At 43.0% G+C, this 14,747-nt stretch overlaps 1 protein-coding gene across 1 annotated transcript in view; it reads left to right on the top strand.

The window, feature by feature from the left end:
- Positions 1–14,747, top strand: part of PAPPA (pregnancy-associated plasma protein A, pappalysin 1) — a 250,111-nt gene that overhangs the window by 70,597 nt on the left and 164,767 nt on the right. The window contains exons 7-8 of the mRNA XM_012664387.1: positions 4,815–4,936; positions 11,898–12,396. Coding sequence (XP_012519841.1) covers positions 4,815–4,936; positions 11,898–12,396 — 621 coding nt within the window. The remainder of the gene's footprint in view (positions 1–4,814; positions 4,937–11,897; positions 12,397–14,747) is intronic.

The following is a 14,747-nucleotide window of genomic DNA, read 5'->3' as shown; positions in this document are numbered from 1 at the left end:
GGGACATAACTCCATCGTAAGTCAAGGAGCCTTTGTATATAAACAATGGAATAGTATTCAGCCCTTAAAAAGGGGGAAAGCCTGTCGTTTTTGACAACATAGATGAACCTGGAAGACATTATGTTAAGTGAAATAAGCCAGGCACAGAAAGACAAATACCTCATGCTCTCACTTATTTGCGGAATCTAAGCAAGTTGAACTCACAGAACTAGACAGTACAATGATAACTACCAGAGGCTGGAGGAGGGGGGTGGATGGGGAAAGGGAAGATGTTGATCAAAGGGTATAAATTTCAGTTAGACAGGAGGAATAAGCTGTAGTGATCTATTGCATAGAATGGTGACTATGATAAATAATAATGCATTGTATATTTCAAAGCTGCTAAAAGAGTAGATTTTAAGTGTTTTCACCACAAAAAAAATAAGCATGAAAGGTGATGAATCTGTTAGTTAGCATGATCTAATCATCTAACATATTTAAACATATATCAAAACATCACCTTGTACCCCATAAAAATATATATAATTATTATATGTCAATTAAAAATAAAATAATTTTTTTGAAAAAATATTAGACCATGGTACCACATAAAATGTGGGCTCTAATTTTTCACCACATTACCATCAGTCCCTGAATCTAGGACCTTCCTTTGGCAGCTAGACAAATGTGATTGCCAGGGAAGGAAATACACTCCCTCAGCTCTCGTAGAAACTCCCTTTCCCTGCCCCAGCTGCCCTCCCTGGGAGCTCAGAGCTGGGTTTGGGAAACCTCATGTGACACTTCAGAGCGGGCTTTCCAGCAGCCCATAGATTTATTTATTTTTTCTGTGGTGCTGAGTAGTATCAGACTTTTGGTCAAGCCTTTGGCCTCAATTCCACTTAAAAATGGAAGTTTTGTAAATGAAGCTTCCTGTGTATGTATTCAATTTGTACTTCATAAAGCAGTTATTGTCCATTAAATAAATAACATCTGATTGTCGGAAACCTATTGGAGGGTTAATTGTTGTGTAATGAGATATGTCTCTGTTACAGAGTGCCCTCAGCTTCAATCAATATGTTTTTAATAACCTATAGTCAGTTGGTTCTTGAGCCTCATACAATAGCTATTCTGTTCCGTCTACGATTTCATAACGTACTTATCATATGTTAAATTAAAACTGACATTTTCGAAACATATCTAGTTAGGGTTAACAACTATGTACACCATACTCTATGGCTAAAGGAAGTTGGTCCACAAGTTTAATAAATTATGTAAAGACATGGAACTACGTTTTATGTATATCACTCTCCCACACACATGGAGTTTATACTCAAGCAAATTGGCTTAGTACAAAGTGTACAAGCTTTGATGTCAGGTCATCCATTTTCCATCCTCAGCGTCATCATTCCCAGTTGATGGGAGCTTGGAAAAGCCATCTCACCTTTCCAGTCCTCTGAGTCTTCTTCCATAGAAAGGTGCTAATCATGCCCACATCACCTTGCTTTTATGAAGAAGTCACAAGAAGTCACAAGATGACATCTGCAATATGCCAAGCACACTCACTCTATGTTCAAGCAGTATTATTAGCCCCCATCTTGTGCAATGCTTTCCAAAGCTGTTTAGCTACTTGAAAATTCCCTTTCCCTGCAAAGCCTCTGTTGTTTTCCACTACATCCATCAATGCCAACTACTCGCCCCTGGCCATCCTCGTGTCCTCCTGCTGTTCTCACATCTGTGGTCTAAGAGAATACAAGGGTTTCCCTTAAAAAAACATATTCAGATCCTCCCACAGCCTGTGTCCTCACACTTGGGCAACTGAATAAATAATTCAAGGCCACCCCTGGTTTCTCTAACTCCTTTATTTTTATCTGTCTCGCAAACATGTGTTGACTGGATGGTTTCAGTTATCTGAACAATCGGCTGTGGTATATTGGAAAGAGTACTGGACTGGGAGCCGAGAGCCCTGGGTCTGAAGTCTTTGTGACCTCACCCATTCCCCCTGCCTCTTTGGCTTCAATTGTCTAATCTGTAAGCCAGAGAGGTTCTAACCTTTCTCAGTCAAGGTTTCTCTTCCAAATTTCAGAACACAGAAAATGATTTGAGTAACTATTTTCTCATTTCTCCCAAAGATGGCATATAACTATTTAATACCGCTCTAATTGCATAGGAGAAAAATTTAATTCATTCTGTACAGTGGATGCTTTAGAGAAGCCTTGTCCAGTAGGACTTTCTGCAGTAACGGAAATGTTGTCTACGTGCAATGCGTAAAATGATACCCATTAACCAGTTGTGGCTATTGAGTACTTACAATTTGGCTAGTGTGACTGAGGAACAAAATTTAAACATTTGTTTAATTTTCATTAATTTAAATTTATATAACCACCTGGGGCTAGTAGCTACCGCAGTGGACAATGAGTACTCAGAGCTTTAAGCTTTAATTTGATTGATCAAATTACAAGTACCCATGAAAATCAAATAAATGCCAGAGGCAGGAAACACATATCGTAGACTGCCCGGCTGTGTAGGACACCACACATTTGCTGTCAGTGGGATGATGATTTGTTCATCCATCAAAGTATTTACTGGGAACCTGGCATGTATCAAGAACTCAGTGAAGCTCTGGTGGCTTTATGTGTGTCATCCAAAACAAAACATCTAAAGGAAACAGGGAAATAGAAAGAAAGATTCACTGGTCATTAAGGTCAGTGTGGTTCCTGACTCCATCCCAGGACATTTGTAATCTAATTGTCATCATAAAGCCATCATGTGACTCAGAGCTGCTGTGCGTGACTGTGGTCACAGTAACGGAGCTCTGCCGTCATTAGTGGTGCTGAGGGAGTCTCTCCACCTCTGATTTCCTGCCCGTGAGTATATTTGTGTAATAATTATTATTGCTAGTTCAAGAGTAACTTATCTGTGTTTAAAATATGTATAAAATTTAAAAAATCAGGAAGAGTGAAAAGAGGGGTGAAATCAATCATCCTATGTTCTACCAACCAGAAATTACTGCCGATAACATTTTGTCCTATAAGGTTATTTGAACAACATTGAGACATTGCTGTAGACTAAGCTTTGAATATGACTTTTTCACTTAATATTATAACTTTCACATTTTCCATGAAATTGCATAACCTTTATACATATTTTTGTAATAACCACTTGCCAGTCCATTAAACAGGTTAACCATGGACTATTTAATGGTTCTCCTATCACTGAATAGTAGGGTGCTTACAAAATTTCTACCTACGTATGGTTTCAAATTTACAATGCTAAGGCTGAGAAAGCAAAATCTGCAATTTGAAAGTCTGGACTAGGTTAGTCGTGAATGTTAGTAATGTGTCTGAGTGACTGGCATTCCATCCACCCATCCGTCCATCCGTTCAGCCACAAATGCTGACCAACTCTATGAAGTAAGCTACGTGCTGGACCCTTTGAGAGTCACAGGGCATAAACCTTGTGCTCAAGACCTCACTGTTCATTGAGCGAAACTCACTTGTATATAAAAGAGTCTTCATAGAAGAAGTGATGTTCAAGGTGAACCTTGAATTGATGAGAAACAGCAGGTGGAAACAGTAGCAGGGCAAGGGACTGTGGGTAGCAGGACACAGCATGGTAGAGCTTGCAGTGGAGAGAAACAAGGCTGCTAAAGTGATGTGGAAGAGTTTGCAAGGACATTGAATGCCACATCACAGGGCATTAGGGGCTAGAGTCTCCAAAAGAGAGCAGGGACATGACCTGTTCAGGCTGGGGCTTGGGGGTGATCTGTCCATGTGAGCCCAGAGGCATCAAGAGCATCCCTGTGAAGAGAGAGCCCTAAGGCTGAGTATCTGGCTCCTCCATTGTGTCTATTCAGGTAACCAAAGCACAGAGATTCCTCTAGGAATGATGAAAGAGGTGTCAGCAGGGCCATTGCATTTCTGAAAATAGTGGGTTGGCTGGGACATTTCTTGACATCTTCCAAAGATTCACTTTCCAGTCCCTCTGCAGAGGTCGATCGGACTTGCAGTGTTTGGTTCAAATTAATACAGGAGAAGAGGACTCATCCCTCTCCCTTCCCCACAACTGCCTCCTAAACAGATGCCAAATCTGGAGAACATGTAGGATCCCAGAGGCTGTTATGGCCAAAGGAAGATTGAATCCAGATACACAAGGCACAAGTCAGTAGGGGAAGCCACCGTAATATTCCACTTTTGGGGCTGGTCCCATTGAGGGATTGGCTTGTCCCTTGGAAAGCTGCTAAAATGAATTAGATGGCATGGTAAGGAAACTACTTTTGACTGTTAAATCGAGGAGTGACTCACCCATCCCTGGAATGTCAGGGCTGGAAGGTTCTTTAGGCATCATTTAATCTAGCTCACTCATTTTCAGATGAAGGAACCATGCCTTCTTCGTACTGAGTGCCTGAGACACAGGATGGTGCCTGGCACACAGTGGGTACCTGATAAATATTGTTAAAGAAGTAAATTTTAGGAACAAAATGGGACAAAAGATGTTCTCATAACCCCACAGCAAATTCTCAGTGGGGCTTTACATGATGAAACTAAAATTATCGCAGGTAGTGAGTGTTTAGCCTGTTGATTCTATGTTGCTAAAAGTCAGAGAAGCTTATGCACCATCGGAACAGAAGCCACTTAGGCCCAAACAAGGTCCTTGTTGAGAACCAGGGAGGAATTTCACTTACTGTCATTTTCCGGAAGGCTTGGCTTGTGTAGGGAAAAAGGGGGTAATGTGGACTTGCTGTGTCCTCTGCCCTGTTGCCTTTGGCCTAGTCCCATCGGTTGCTCATTCAACTGTTCCTAAGTCGGTGCATTTCTCCTCTTTCCTTGGCCTCCTAGAGAATTGGGATCAGCATGTGACCTTTGTCTGGAAGGGAGAATCCTGGTGCAGTACGCATTCAATGCCTCTTCCCCGATGCCCTGCGGCCCCTCAGGACACTGGAGCCCTCGCGAAGCAGAAGGTAAGTCAGCCTCCAGGAAGCTCATTGGCAGGTGGAATGTGCAAAGGTCTTCTCTTTGCATGTGGAGTTTTATGGTTTTCAATGGTCTTTCACATACATCATCTCATTTGATACTAAGGTCATCCTGTAAGGCCAGTATGCATGCATTCATTTATTTGGCAAGTATTTTTTGAGCACCTGTGCCGCCCTAGATATGTTATTCCCATGTTACATTTGAGGAAACTGAGACACTAAGATATTAAAGAAGTGCCCAAGGCCACAAACCTGATAAACACCTGGTGTTCAGGGGTACAAAAAAAGGTCACATTAGAGTCGATGCACATATTTGGGGGGCATCAGGGCATCATTAGTCTTTGATTCTTCTTCGGTTATTTCTGAGGCTACCCAGGACATTCGCACATGTGTTGCCACTATTCCTTTTAATCTCTGTAACATGTCTTCCTTTGGGGAATTCACTTACCTGCAAGACACTTGAGGGAAGCATGTCATGACTGCCACTGTTGCGGGCTCCACCCGTGATCAGACCATTCCCTGCTCATGGAGTGTCTCCCAAGCCTTCCACGGGGCCAGTGATGTCTGTGCTTTCGTACAACATCATTCTCTATGAAAAGCAGCCGCTCTGTTTTCTACAGAAATTAAGAGAACACCTTTTGCCAAATGCTTGTTGTTGCACCTTGTCACTCGGCTGGCAGAGACCCCACACTTTCCTCTCAGTCTCCCGTCCCCGCTCCCAGGCCCACAGAGACTTACACGTAGACCTTCCCTCGCAACCCCCAGCCGCGTGTGCTCCTGTGCAGGTCAGCTCATGCCAGCAGCCACTGGGCGGGACTCTATCACACCAGTGCATCAGAGGGAGCAGAATCAGTCTCCTCACCGAGCGTCGGTGAGAACTCCTCCGCCATCCTCTATATTTTTAGAAAGAGGGTTGAAAAGAAAAAGGCAGAGATAGAATAAAGCAAGGGAGAGGGATCAGAGAGGAAAGTGAAGTTGAAAAACGAGATGGCAGTGTACTTTATTTTTTAAAGCAGCTTAAAATAAAATTGGGAGTCAAACTTGGGAACTCTAAACAAATCCATCCGGAATGTAAAGCAAGAGGGATGTCTGGGAGAAGCCCTCAGTTCAGCCTTGCAGAATCACAGGCTACCACGCTTGGAAGGGACCCCCGGGGTCATCCAGCCCCGGTCCCCACCCAGCTCAGGAATCCCCTCTCTATACTGCCTCCCTGAGGTTCCCTGACACCCTGTTTTAGCTCCATTGTTTAAAGAAGGTTCTTGAAATCTACAATCGTAATTTTTCCACCCAAACTGGACCCACTTTGGGTTCTCACAGAGAAGATGTCTCTCCCACCTTACAGCACTTTGTATACTTGCATAGAGTGAGACTATCCCACCAGTGACCACCGTTGGGACTATGTGCTGGGCACTGTCCCAGGGGCATAGCAGGGCAGTGCTGGCCATCCCCTAGGGGAGTCAGATATGCAAACAGGCAATTCATTGTGAACAGGCCTGTGCTAATGGCAGCACAGAGAGCTGGGGACCAGTAAGAAGGAACCTCACTGGAATTGGAGACTCAGTGTTCCCATGAGATGTCGCAACACCGTTAGAAAGGTGCATTGAGAATGAGAAACAAGTTTGGTATGTTCAGAGTGGCCATTTTCTAAGTGTAGTCCAGAGGCTTGTGGGCTTCTGGACACTTTTTCAGGGTGTCCTCAAAGTCAGAAGTATTTTCATGCTATGACATCCTTTGCCTTTTCACTCTCATTCTCTCCTGAGAGTACAGTGGAGTTTTCCAATAGATACATGACATGTGATATTATTCATGCTTTGATAGCTAATGGAATGCATGCTTGTATAGTTTTTAGTTTTAAAATTTCTTGGTTTTAATTCGCAATATGGTAACTATGAATAGATATAACCTACATAAGCAAAAGCCCTTCAGTAATGCTGTAAGAGTTTGAATGGGTTTAGAGCATGAAGAGCAAGGTGGAAATGGGACAGGTTGGGTGAGAGAGATGGGTCATGACCAGGTGAGCACGGATTTCAATTCACACCGAGGGCAGTGAGGAGCCACCATGCGCCTTGGGAGGGGTGTGGTATATGGTAAGATGTGCCTATTATAAAGAAGGCTCAGGCTGCACTGTGGAGAAGAGACTGGGGGAGCCGAGTGCTGGAGGAAAGAGAACAGCTAGGTAGCTGTTGTCGGAATCCAGGTGAGGGATGCTGGTGGCCTGGGTGAGGTTGGTGGCAGTGAGAATGGAGAGAAGTCGATGGAGCTGAGAGATATTTGGAAGGCAGCATCAGCATGACTCTCCCCTGAGACATCTCTGACTAAAATCATCTTGGTGTGTTCGTTCACTTGTTTGGATGAAATCATTTCCAGACTTCTCCCCACACCTTCATCCAGCCCAACTATCAGTTGGTGAAGTTTGTTCCTAGATCGTGTCTGACCTTCTGAAGGCGTGGTGTGCAGAACAGAGTTCAACTGGAAGCGCTGAGCCCCCTGATTCCCTGAGCTGACTCAGGCCTCCAAGGAAACCCAGCAGCCCCGGGTTTTCCCCCTATGTGCATTCAGTACATGCAGGCCAGGAAAAGATACTGTTCTTTTTTTAGAGCATCCTATTTCAGGCTTTGTGATCCGTTTGGCCCAGACCCTTTTAATATCCTTGAAGAAATAAACTTTTCCATGAGCCAAACTCTGCAATTTATTTCTCAACTCATTTTCATCCTATTTATCTTTGCGTGTTTAAGTTTTTGGACTTCTCAAACTAACATAAAACTCCCAAATTCATGAGCGATGCCAGACATATCTGTGGGGTTGGGGAAAGAGCACAGGGGGAGAATGAGGAAACTTGACCTTGGTCTCAGCCCTGCCTTCAGCGTGCTCTGTGCCCTCGAGTGAGTCATGTAGCTTCTCTGAAGATGGCATCTTAGCCACAGAATTAACAGCTGAACTACAGTGCCCTTTCCAGCTCTAACTTCTTTTTTTAACACTATATTAACAAGGTAGAAGATTGTTCATTTAACACATATTTTTTGGACATCTACTACATTCCATTAGCTTCATTTTAATGAGGGTAAATACGGTCATAGAACCTCTTGCCTTTGTTCACAGAAAGTGGTTTCACTACCATCTCTTGAGTAAAAACTGTATTTCATAGATGAATATTTCTTGAGGCATTTAATACCATGTTACACTTGTAGCCCAGGAATTAGATAGCTTGATCTGACCGATGCAAATCCCAGTTAAGATCACTTATGTAAGCATATAATATATTCCAAGTGTTGAGTTTTCCATGAGAGATTAGCACATGGCACTAGCTGTTTTCATTTTTTGCTTGTTTGTGTCAGTGTTTTCTCCATTTTTCTGCCCAGAATATTTCAGGTGTGCTTAACTAGTCATCTGGAAAAAAGCTTGGCACCAACTTTTTATGACTATGTTCGTGTCAACAGCTGCAGTGTATATATACATAGATATATAATGGGTGTCTGTATAGAACTTCATAAATGTAAATTTAGATCAGCATAAATATGTATAAATACATTTCTATACACATATATGGACTTATTTCTAGTGGACAGCTTATATAAACATGTAACTTTTCATTTCATCACCATATATACAAAAGGATATGTATTAATAATGAAGTAACAGGAACTTTGCACTTCTCTTTCTTTAATTCTTTGTTTTTTCTTTTCTTCCCTTCCTTCCCTCCCCCTTCCTCTCCCTTTCTTTCTCCCTCCCTGTATCCCACCCTTCCTTCTTTTCTTCTTTCCTTCCTTTCTTCCTCTCTCTGTTTTCTTTTCTTAGCCCCTCTCCCCACCTCACAACTACACGTCCAGTCTCCCAGCTCTGTCCGTTTTTCCTCCTTAGGGATTCGGACTTGTCATCTCCCTTTATGCTCCTTTGTCCAAGCCATGGTCATGCTTTTTCTGTATTAGTGCCCCAGACTCCTAACTGATCTCATGTGACTAGAGGCTCCATGAGAGCAGAGATCGTGTCAGGAAACTTGTCCCCCAGGGACTAGCCTAACTCTGCACACAGACCTGGCACTTAATTACTCTTTGAATGCATGGATGGATGAATGGAGGGGTGTATGGATGGATAGATGAGTAGATGGATGGCTAGACAAATGGATGGATAGTACCTATGTCTTTAATCAGTGGTTTTTCTAAACAAGTCTTATATGACTCCTTTGTTTAAAATTTATTGGTAACTCTCCATCTATCTCAGTACAAAGCTCAGTTTCCTTAATGTGATGTACAAGACACTTCACAATCTGGGTTCCACTTAGCTCTCCTGCCTCAGCCCTTGCTGCTCTCCTGTTGCACTTAAAACCATGGTCATCATAACTCCCATTCTCTCTCAACTGTTTTCTTTGCTTGAAATGCCTCCTCACTTTTAGTTCCTCTTTGTTAGCTCCTCCTCACTTTTCAGGACAGAGCTAATATATTAAATATGTGTGAGCATCTAGTAAAGATCTCATTCCATTTGAGCTTTCCAGCAACCCTGAAGTTGGTAACATTACAGTTGGTGACACAATGAGAAACTAGATAGCTGGCATTTTAACCTGACTTTCATTGCTTCAAAGCTTGGCACATTGCCTGGACCAACAGCATCACATCTATCCTATTCCCCACCAGGGAATTACTGAACCATTTGAGGCTCAGTTTCCTCTTCTGTAAGATGAGTTTCTAAAGACCTATGTCATAGACTTACTGCCAGGGTGAAAAGAGCTGAGGCATGTAATGTGCCTCACACATAGAGGATGGTCAGTTCATGAAGCCTGGCGTTAGTAGTGGGATTGCTGCTTTGGCAAGGGGTTGGACTCAGTGACCCTTGGGACTCATTTTTACATCTAAGAGTTTGCCTCTAATAACCAGACAAGCACAAGCTTTGCTAAGACTTCTATTCCTGTTTACCTACTTGCACATAATGACCAGACTCACCTTCCTGTCCTTTGGAAGCATTTGGTCCCTCTGTTGATGAACAAGAAACCAGGGAGGAAGGATGAGCCAAGCAGATTTGTCATCTTTGAAATCCTGTGGCTTCTTTCCCCTGACACTTGTTTTCTCCAAGGAAGGGAGAAAAATTGCTTAACCCTGTGCCAATTCCAGGAGAAAGCTCGTGGAGGGGGTGCAGTGTTGACCTGGCACCCACCATCAGGAAGCAAGCTCTAATATTCCATGCTGTAACTTCTTTTTTAACTCCATGTTAACAATATAGATGGTTCTTCATTTAGCAAATATTGAGCATCCACTGTGTGAATTCTCTATGGACTAGGCATACTGTATTAAGCAAAAGCTATATGGCATTGAGTGAAACAGCTATAAAATAGAGATGAAAATGATAACTCTCTTATGGGATTTGAATGACAATCAGATGAGTTACCTAATGACTAGGGAATATGCTTTATATACTATATAGTGCTGCCCTCGATAAATTTTATTGAATGAATAAGTGATACATGTGTGTCAACAACTCACAAAGTTAAGAGAGTTAAGAACTTGATGGGTCAGAGAGTAGACAAGAAGAAAGGCTTCAGCTAGGTGAGGAGTCTTATTTCTGCTTTTCACTTAAACTAAGGGTCACTCTCAGCTGGCAGTTACTGGGAGTAATGATTGCAACTAGCCAAGGAGGAATGGAGGGAATATTGTATTTAGATCCATCTCTTCCTGTTCTGGTGAAATATACCTGGAATAGCTTTTCCACTCCAAATGGCTTTCTGGTGTTCATATTGTGGTGATTCCTATTGCTCTGTAACACTACCACAAAGCATTTTCAAACAAAGGTTACTGTTTTTTTCTTTTTTGTTTTAGAAATGTCCAGCAACCCACCCCTCAACCAACCACTGATGCTGATGAAAAAAATAATGTGGCTAATAGGACATCTTGAGATCCTCCATCCTATACTCACCAGCTGATCTGTATCTCTCATGAGACTCCCTTAAACAAATTAGAGCCAATCACTACATTGAGTCTTGATTACTTTTCTCAGCAGTGCAAGGGAGAGTTCTCTGAGGGTCTAGATGTGATCTCAGCAGAGAAAAATTTAGAAGTCACAGCAGGCTGAGATCAGTGAGGATGAGGCATCATCACCCTAGGGAAAGAGTAGAAGAATCTCTCCTTCCCCCCTCCCACAACCCTCCCCTTCCGGAGTCAGACTGGACAGAGCTCGGAGAAGCTCAGTGGTATGGAATGACCTCATGTAGGGAAGGGGAGGAGGAGTGATAAGATGGCTCCAGGGCTGCCTTCCAGCTCTGTCGTTCATGGTTCTAGACAGTTTCCTCCCAGGTCCTCTGTCCAAGGGGTGGATACTATCCATGCTTACCTCCTCTTTGCTAGGAGATTTCTAGGACTTCTGTCAGTCAAAGTAGACTGTACCAATGGCAATAATACCTCAGGGATTCTCATTTATTCTAGTGGCCCCTGCGCCCAATGGGGAGAAAAACAAAGCATCCGGATTTCAGAATGAGACATAACTGGATTCTAATATCGACGTTTAAAATTCAAGCTGTATGACCTTGGCCAATTCACTCCATAATTTTGAGTTTTAGTTTCCTCACCTCTGAAGTGAGTCTTTGCAAGAAGTAAACAAGTTCATGGGACACTGAGGGTGTCTGGCCAATATGTGCCCCTGCCTTCCTTTCATCTTATGCAGCAATGCCTCCAAATGGAAGATAAGAAGGAAAGTTTGGGCATCAGCTCAATAGTGAGACACTTACTTGAATGTAGTTTTGACTAAATATCTGGTGATTCTTATGAGATCTGTATTGCAGGAGTAGGGATGAGCCAGGTACTGGGTGTACAGCAGATTCAACAAGACACCAAGAATCCTCCCTCTCCTTTTCCCCCCTCTGTCTAAATTCTAGTCGGATCAGTCTCTCCTAGGGTCTTCAGGAAACACTGAGGATCAGAGTGAAGGTCATCCCACAAGAACTCATTTTCTCATCTCTTCTCCATAGGTCATCCAGATGTTGAACAGCCCTGTAAGTCCAGCGTCCGCACATGGAGCCCAAATTCAGCTGTCAATCCTCACACGGTCCCTCCAGCCTGCCCTGAGCCACAAGGCTGCTACCTTGAGCTGGAATTCCTCTACCCCTTGGTCCCTGAATCTCTGACTGTCTGGGTGACCTTTGTCTCCACTGACTGGGACTCCAGTGGAGCTGTCAATGACATCAAACTATTGACTGTCAGTGGGAAGAATGTCTCCCTGGGTCCTCAGAACGTCTTCTGTGATGTCCCACTGACCATCAGACTCCGAGACGTGGGTGAGGAGGTATACGGCATCCAGATCTACACGCTGGATGAGCACCTAGAGATTGATGCGGCCATGTTGACCTCCACTCCAGACTCCCCGCTCTGCCTGGAGTGTAAGCCACTGCAGTACAAGGTAGTCCGCGATCCTCCTCTCCAAGCAGAGGTGGCCTCCATCCTATGCCTCAATAGAAGATTCGTGGACACGTAAGTGCCTTCTGGATAGGGAGATGGTCGAGTGGGTGGGCTGAGGGGGATAAGAGAAGAGTCAGAGAGGCCTGGACAAGAAGGAGAGAGTTCATCACAGCCAGGCTCATGTCTAGAGATTGTAACCCAGTGTTGGGTGCAGAACCGTCTTAACAAGGCAGAGTGGATATGGGGGAAAGGAACCAGAAGCCCTAGATTTGGTAATAACTCTGATGTGTCACCGACTTCTCTGAAACTTAGTCATCCCAACAGTAAGGGAAGGAGGCTGGATGAGATTCACGTGAGAAAGTCACTTATTACTAACAAAAGTAGAAGGACTGAAGTTTGCTAACGATTTCCTTTGAAGAAGATTCATACATTCTGATTGCTTTTTGAGTAGATGAAAGGGAGTGAAGTTATCGCAGGTCAGCTGGGAATTGGGCATGCTCCTGGATATTTGTGCAAAAACTTTGCTGGAAAGTGAACATCACCCGTCATAATGCTGCTTGTTTTCGTCTTATTTCCTGAGCTGGACCCGGGGTTCATACCCATTTGATCCTTAGGGGCTTTTGTAGCTCTAGGTTTCGTAATTCTTTTTGGATGCTCACTGCTTTTATGAGATGCAGTGCTTGTCTTTAATATTCATTTCTCAAGACACTTCTCTATCACGTCTTTCTTCCCTAAACATTCTCAGAATTTCTGTTTCATGAGGAAGGCCACCTTATTATGAAGTCATTAGTGCTTTTCCTAGGGACCAGACAATGGGCTAAGGTCTCTGTGTCCTTTACTCATTTCAAGCTCTCCACTACCACAGCCTTATTATCATTCTTATTTCACAAAGAAGGAAACTGGGGCTTAGAGATATGAAGTCACTTATCCAAGATCACACACTTAGGAAGTGCTTAGATAAGAACTTGAATTCCATCCTGACTCCTAACCCAGTGCACTTAACCAGTGTTCATTAAAGACGTGATTCCAACTTCTGCTTTAACCTAAAAAACGTTAGCGCCTTAGCCACCTAATTTAGGTACCAAAAGTCCATACAGTCAATCACCATACATTCATTGAACACCTACTATGTACAAGGGATATTGGTGGGCAACACTTTTGAGTCATAGAAAGAAAAATAGCTTGGGAGTTAGACACCTTGTGTCTAGCCCCAGCCAGTTCACTTACTAATGTTAAATAAACCAGTCAATCTCTTTGAGCCTTAATTTCCTCCTTCAACTGATGAAAATGTTGAAGTCAATGGTTTTCTATAGGCTTTTTGTGGCTCTTTATTTGGTTCTAAGATGATATAAGACACAATCTCTGCTCTGTCTACTTGAAAATATTTACTAATGGAAACCAAGTTCTGGAGGAAACTTTTAATCTTTTTAAGAGACAGAACCACTTTCAAACACTTTACCAGCACTTCCTTTTACATGCCAGCAATTAATGTGCACATCACTAGCAAACCCTTGCCCATTCGTTGAATAAGAGATGAAGAACATCTGTTTGAGAACTCAGGGGGAGCACTTGATTTGTGTTTGAGAATGCACTTAAAATTTAAAGGATGGTCTTCCTGAAAAATATTCCATAACCCTGTCTCTTCCATCTCCTCACTTGTCTGGAGTAGTAGAGTTCTATAAATATGCATCCACTTAAAATTTCTTTGTAAAACAATGGAGGGAAGAAATAATAGATGTCGTAAAACCTCAGTTTAAACTTAGCTCTCATTGCCTCAAGTTATGAGCCTGTGAGAACTGACATGGGCTGATAAGTGCAGAATGGTGAAAATTAAACTGAAGAAGTGAAAACATCCTTAGTTCTATTCTCAACTGAGTCACCAGTTTTAAGTGAGTCATGTACCCTTCCTGGTCTTCAGATGTCTCAACTCTATGCAGAGGAAGTTGCACTTAGACTAGTGGTTCTCAAACTCAGTTGCACATTACAAAAATTTGGGACATTTTAAAATTGTCTGGCCTCACCTGCATCCACTTTCCATCCTCCATCCCTGAATTCCCAGGTATGAATTTAATTGCTAAGAGTAAGACCTGGCCATCAGGACTTTTAAAATCTCACCAAGTGATTATAATGCGCAACCAGGTTTAAGAACCACTGCACTAAAACAGATTCTCAAAGTGTGGCCCCAGATCAGCAGCATCATGTCACCTGGGAACTTGGAAAGGCCAGCTTCTCAGGACCCAGCCCAGCCGGCTGAATCGGACACTGCTGCTGCTTAAAGTTTAACAGCCACGGCACTAAATGATCTATGAAGTCCAGGAATCTCCAAGGTCTCTTTCACTCATTCAATTACTTGTAGAATTCACACATATATATTGAGAACATTCTACACGTCAGAGTCTGTAGTGGGAACAGTGCCAGGACGC

This window comes from Propithecus coquereli, unplaced genomic scaffold, assembly GCF_000956105.1.
Source record: "Propithecus coquereli isolate 6110/MARCELLA unplaced genomic scaffold, Pcoq_1.0 Scaffold89, whole genome shotgun sequence".
Taxonomy (NCBI): Eukaryota; Metazoa; Chordata; class Mammalia; order Primates; family Indriidae; genus Propithecus; species Propithecus coquereli.
This window is presented reverse-complemented; position numbering and strand designations above follow the sequence as displayed.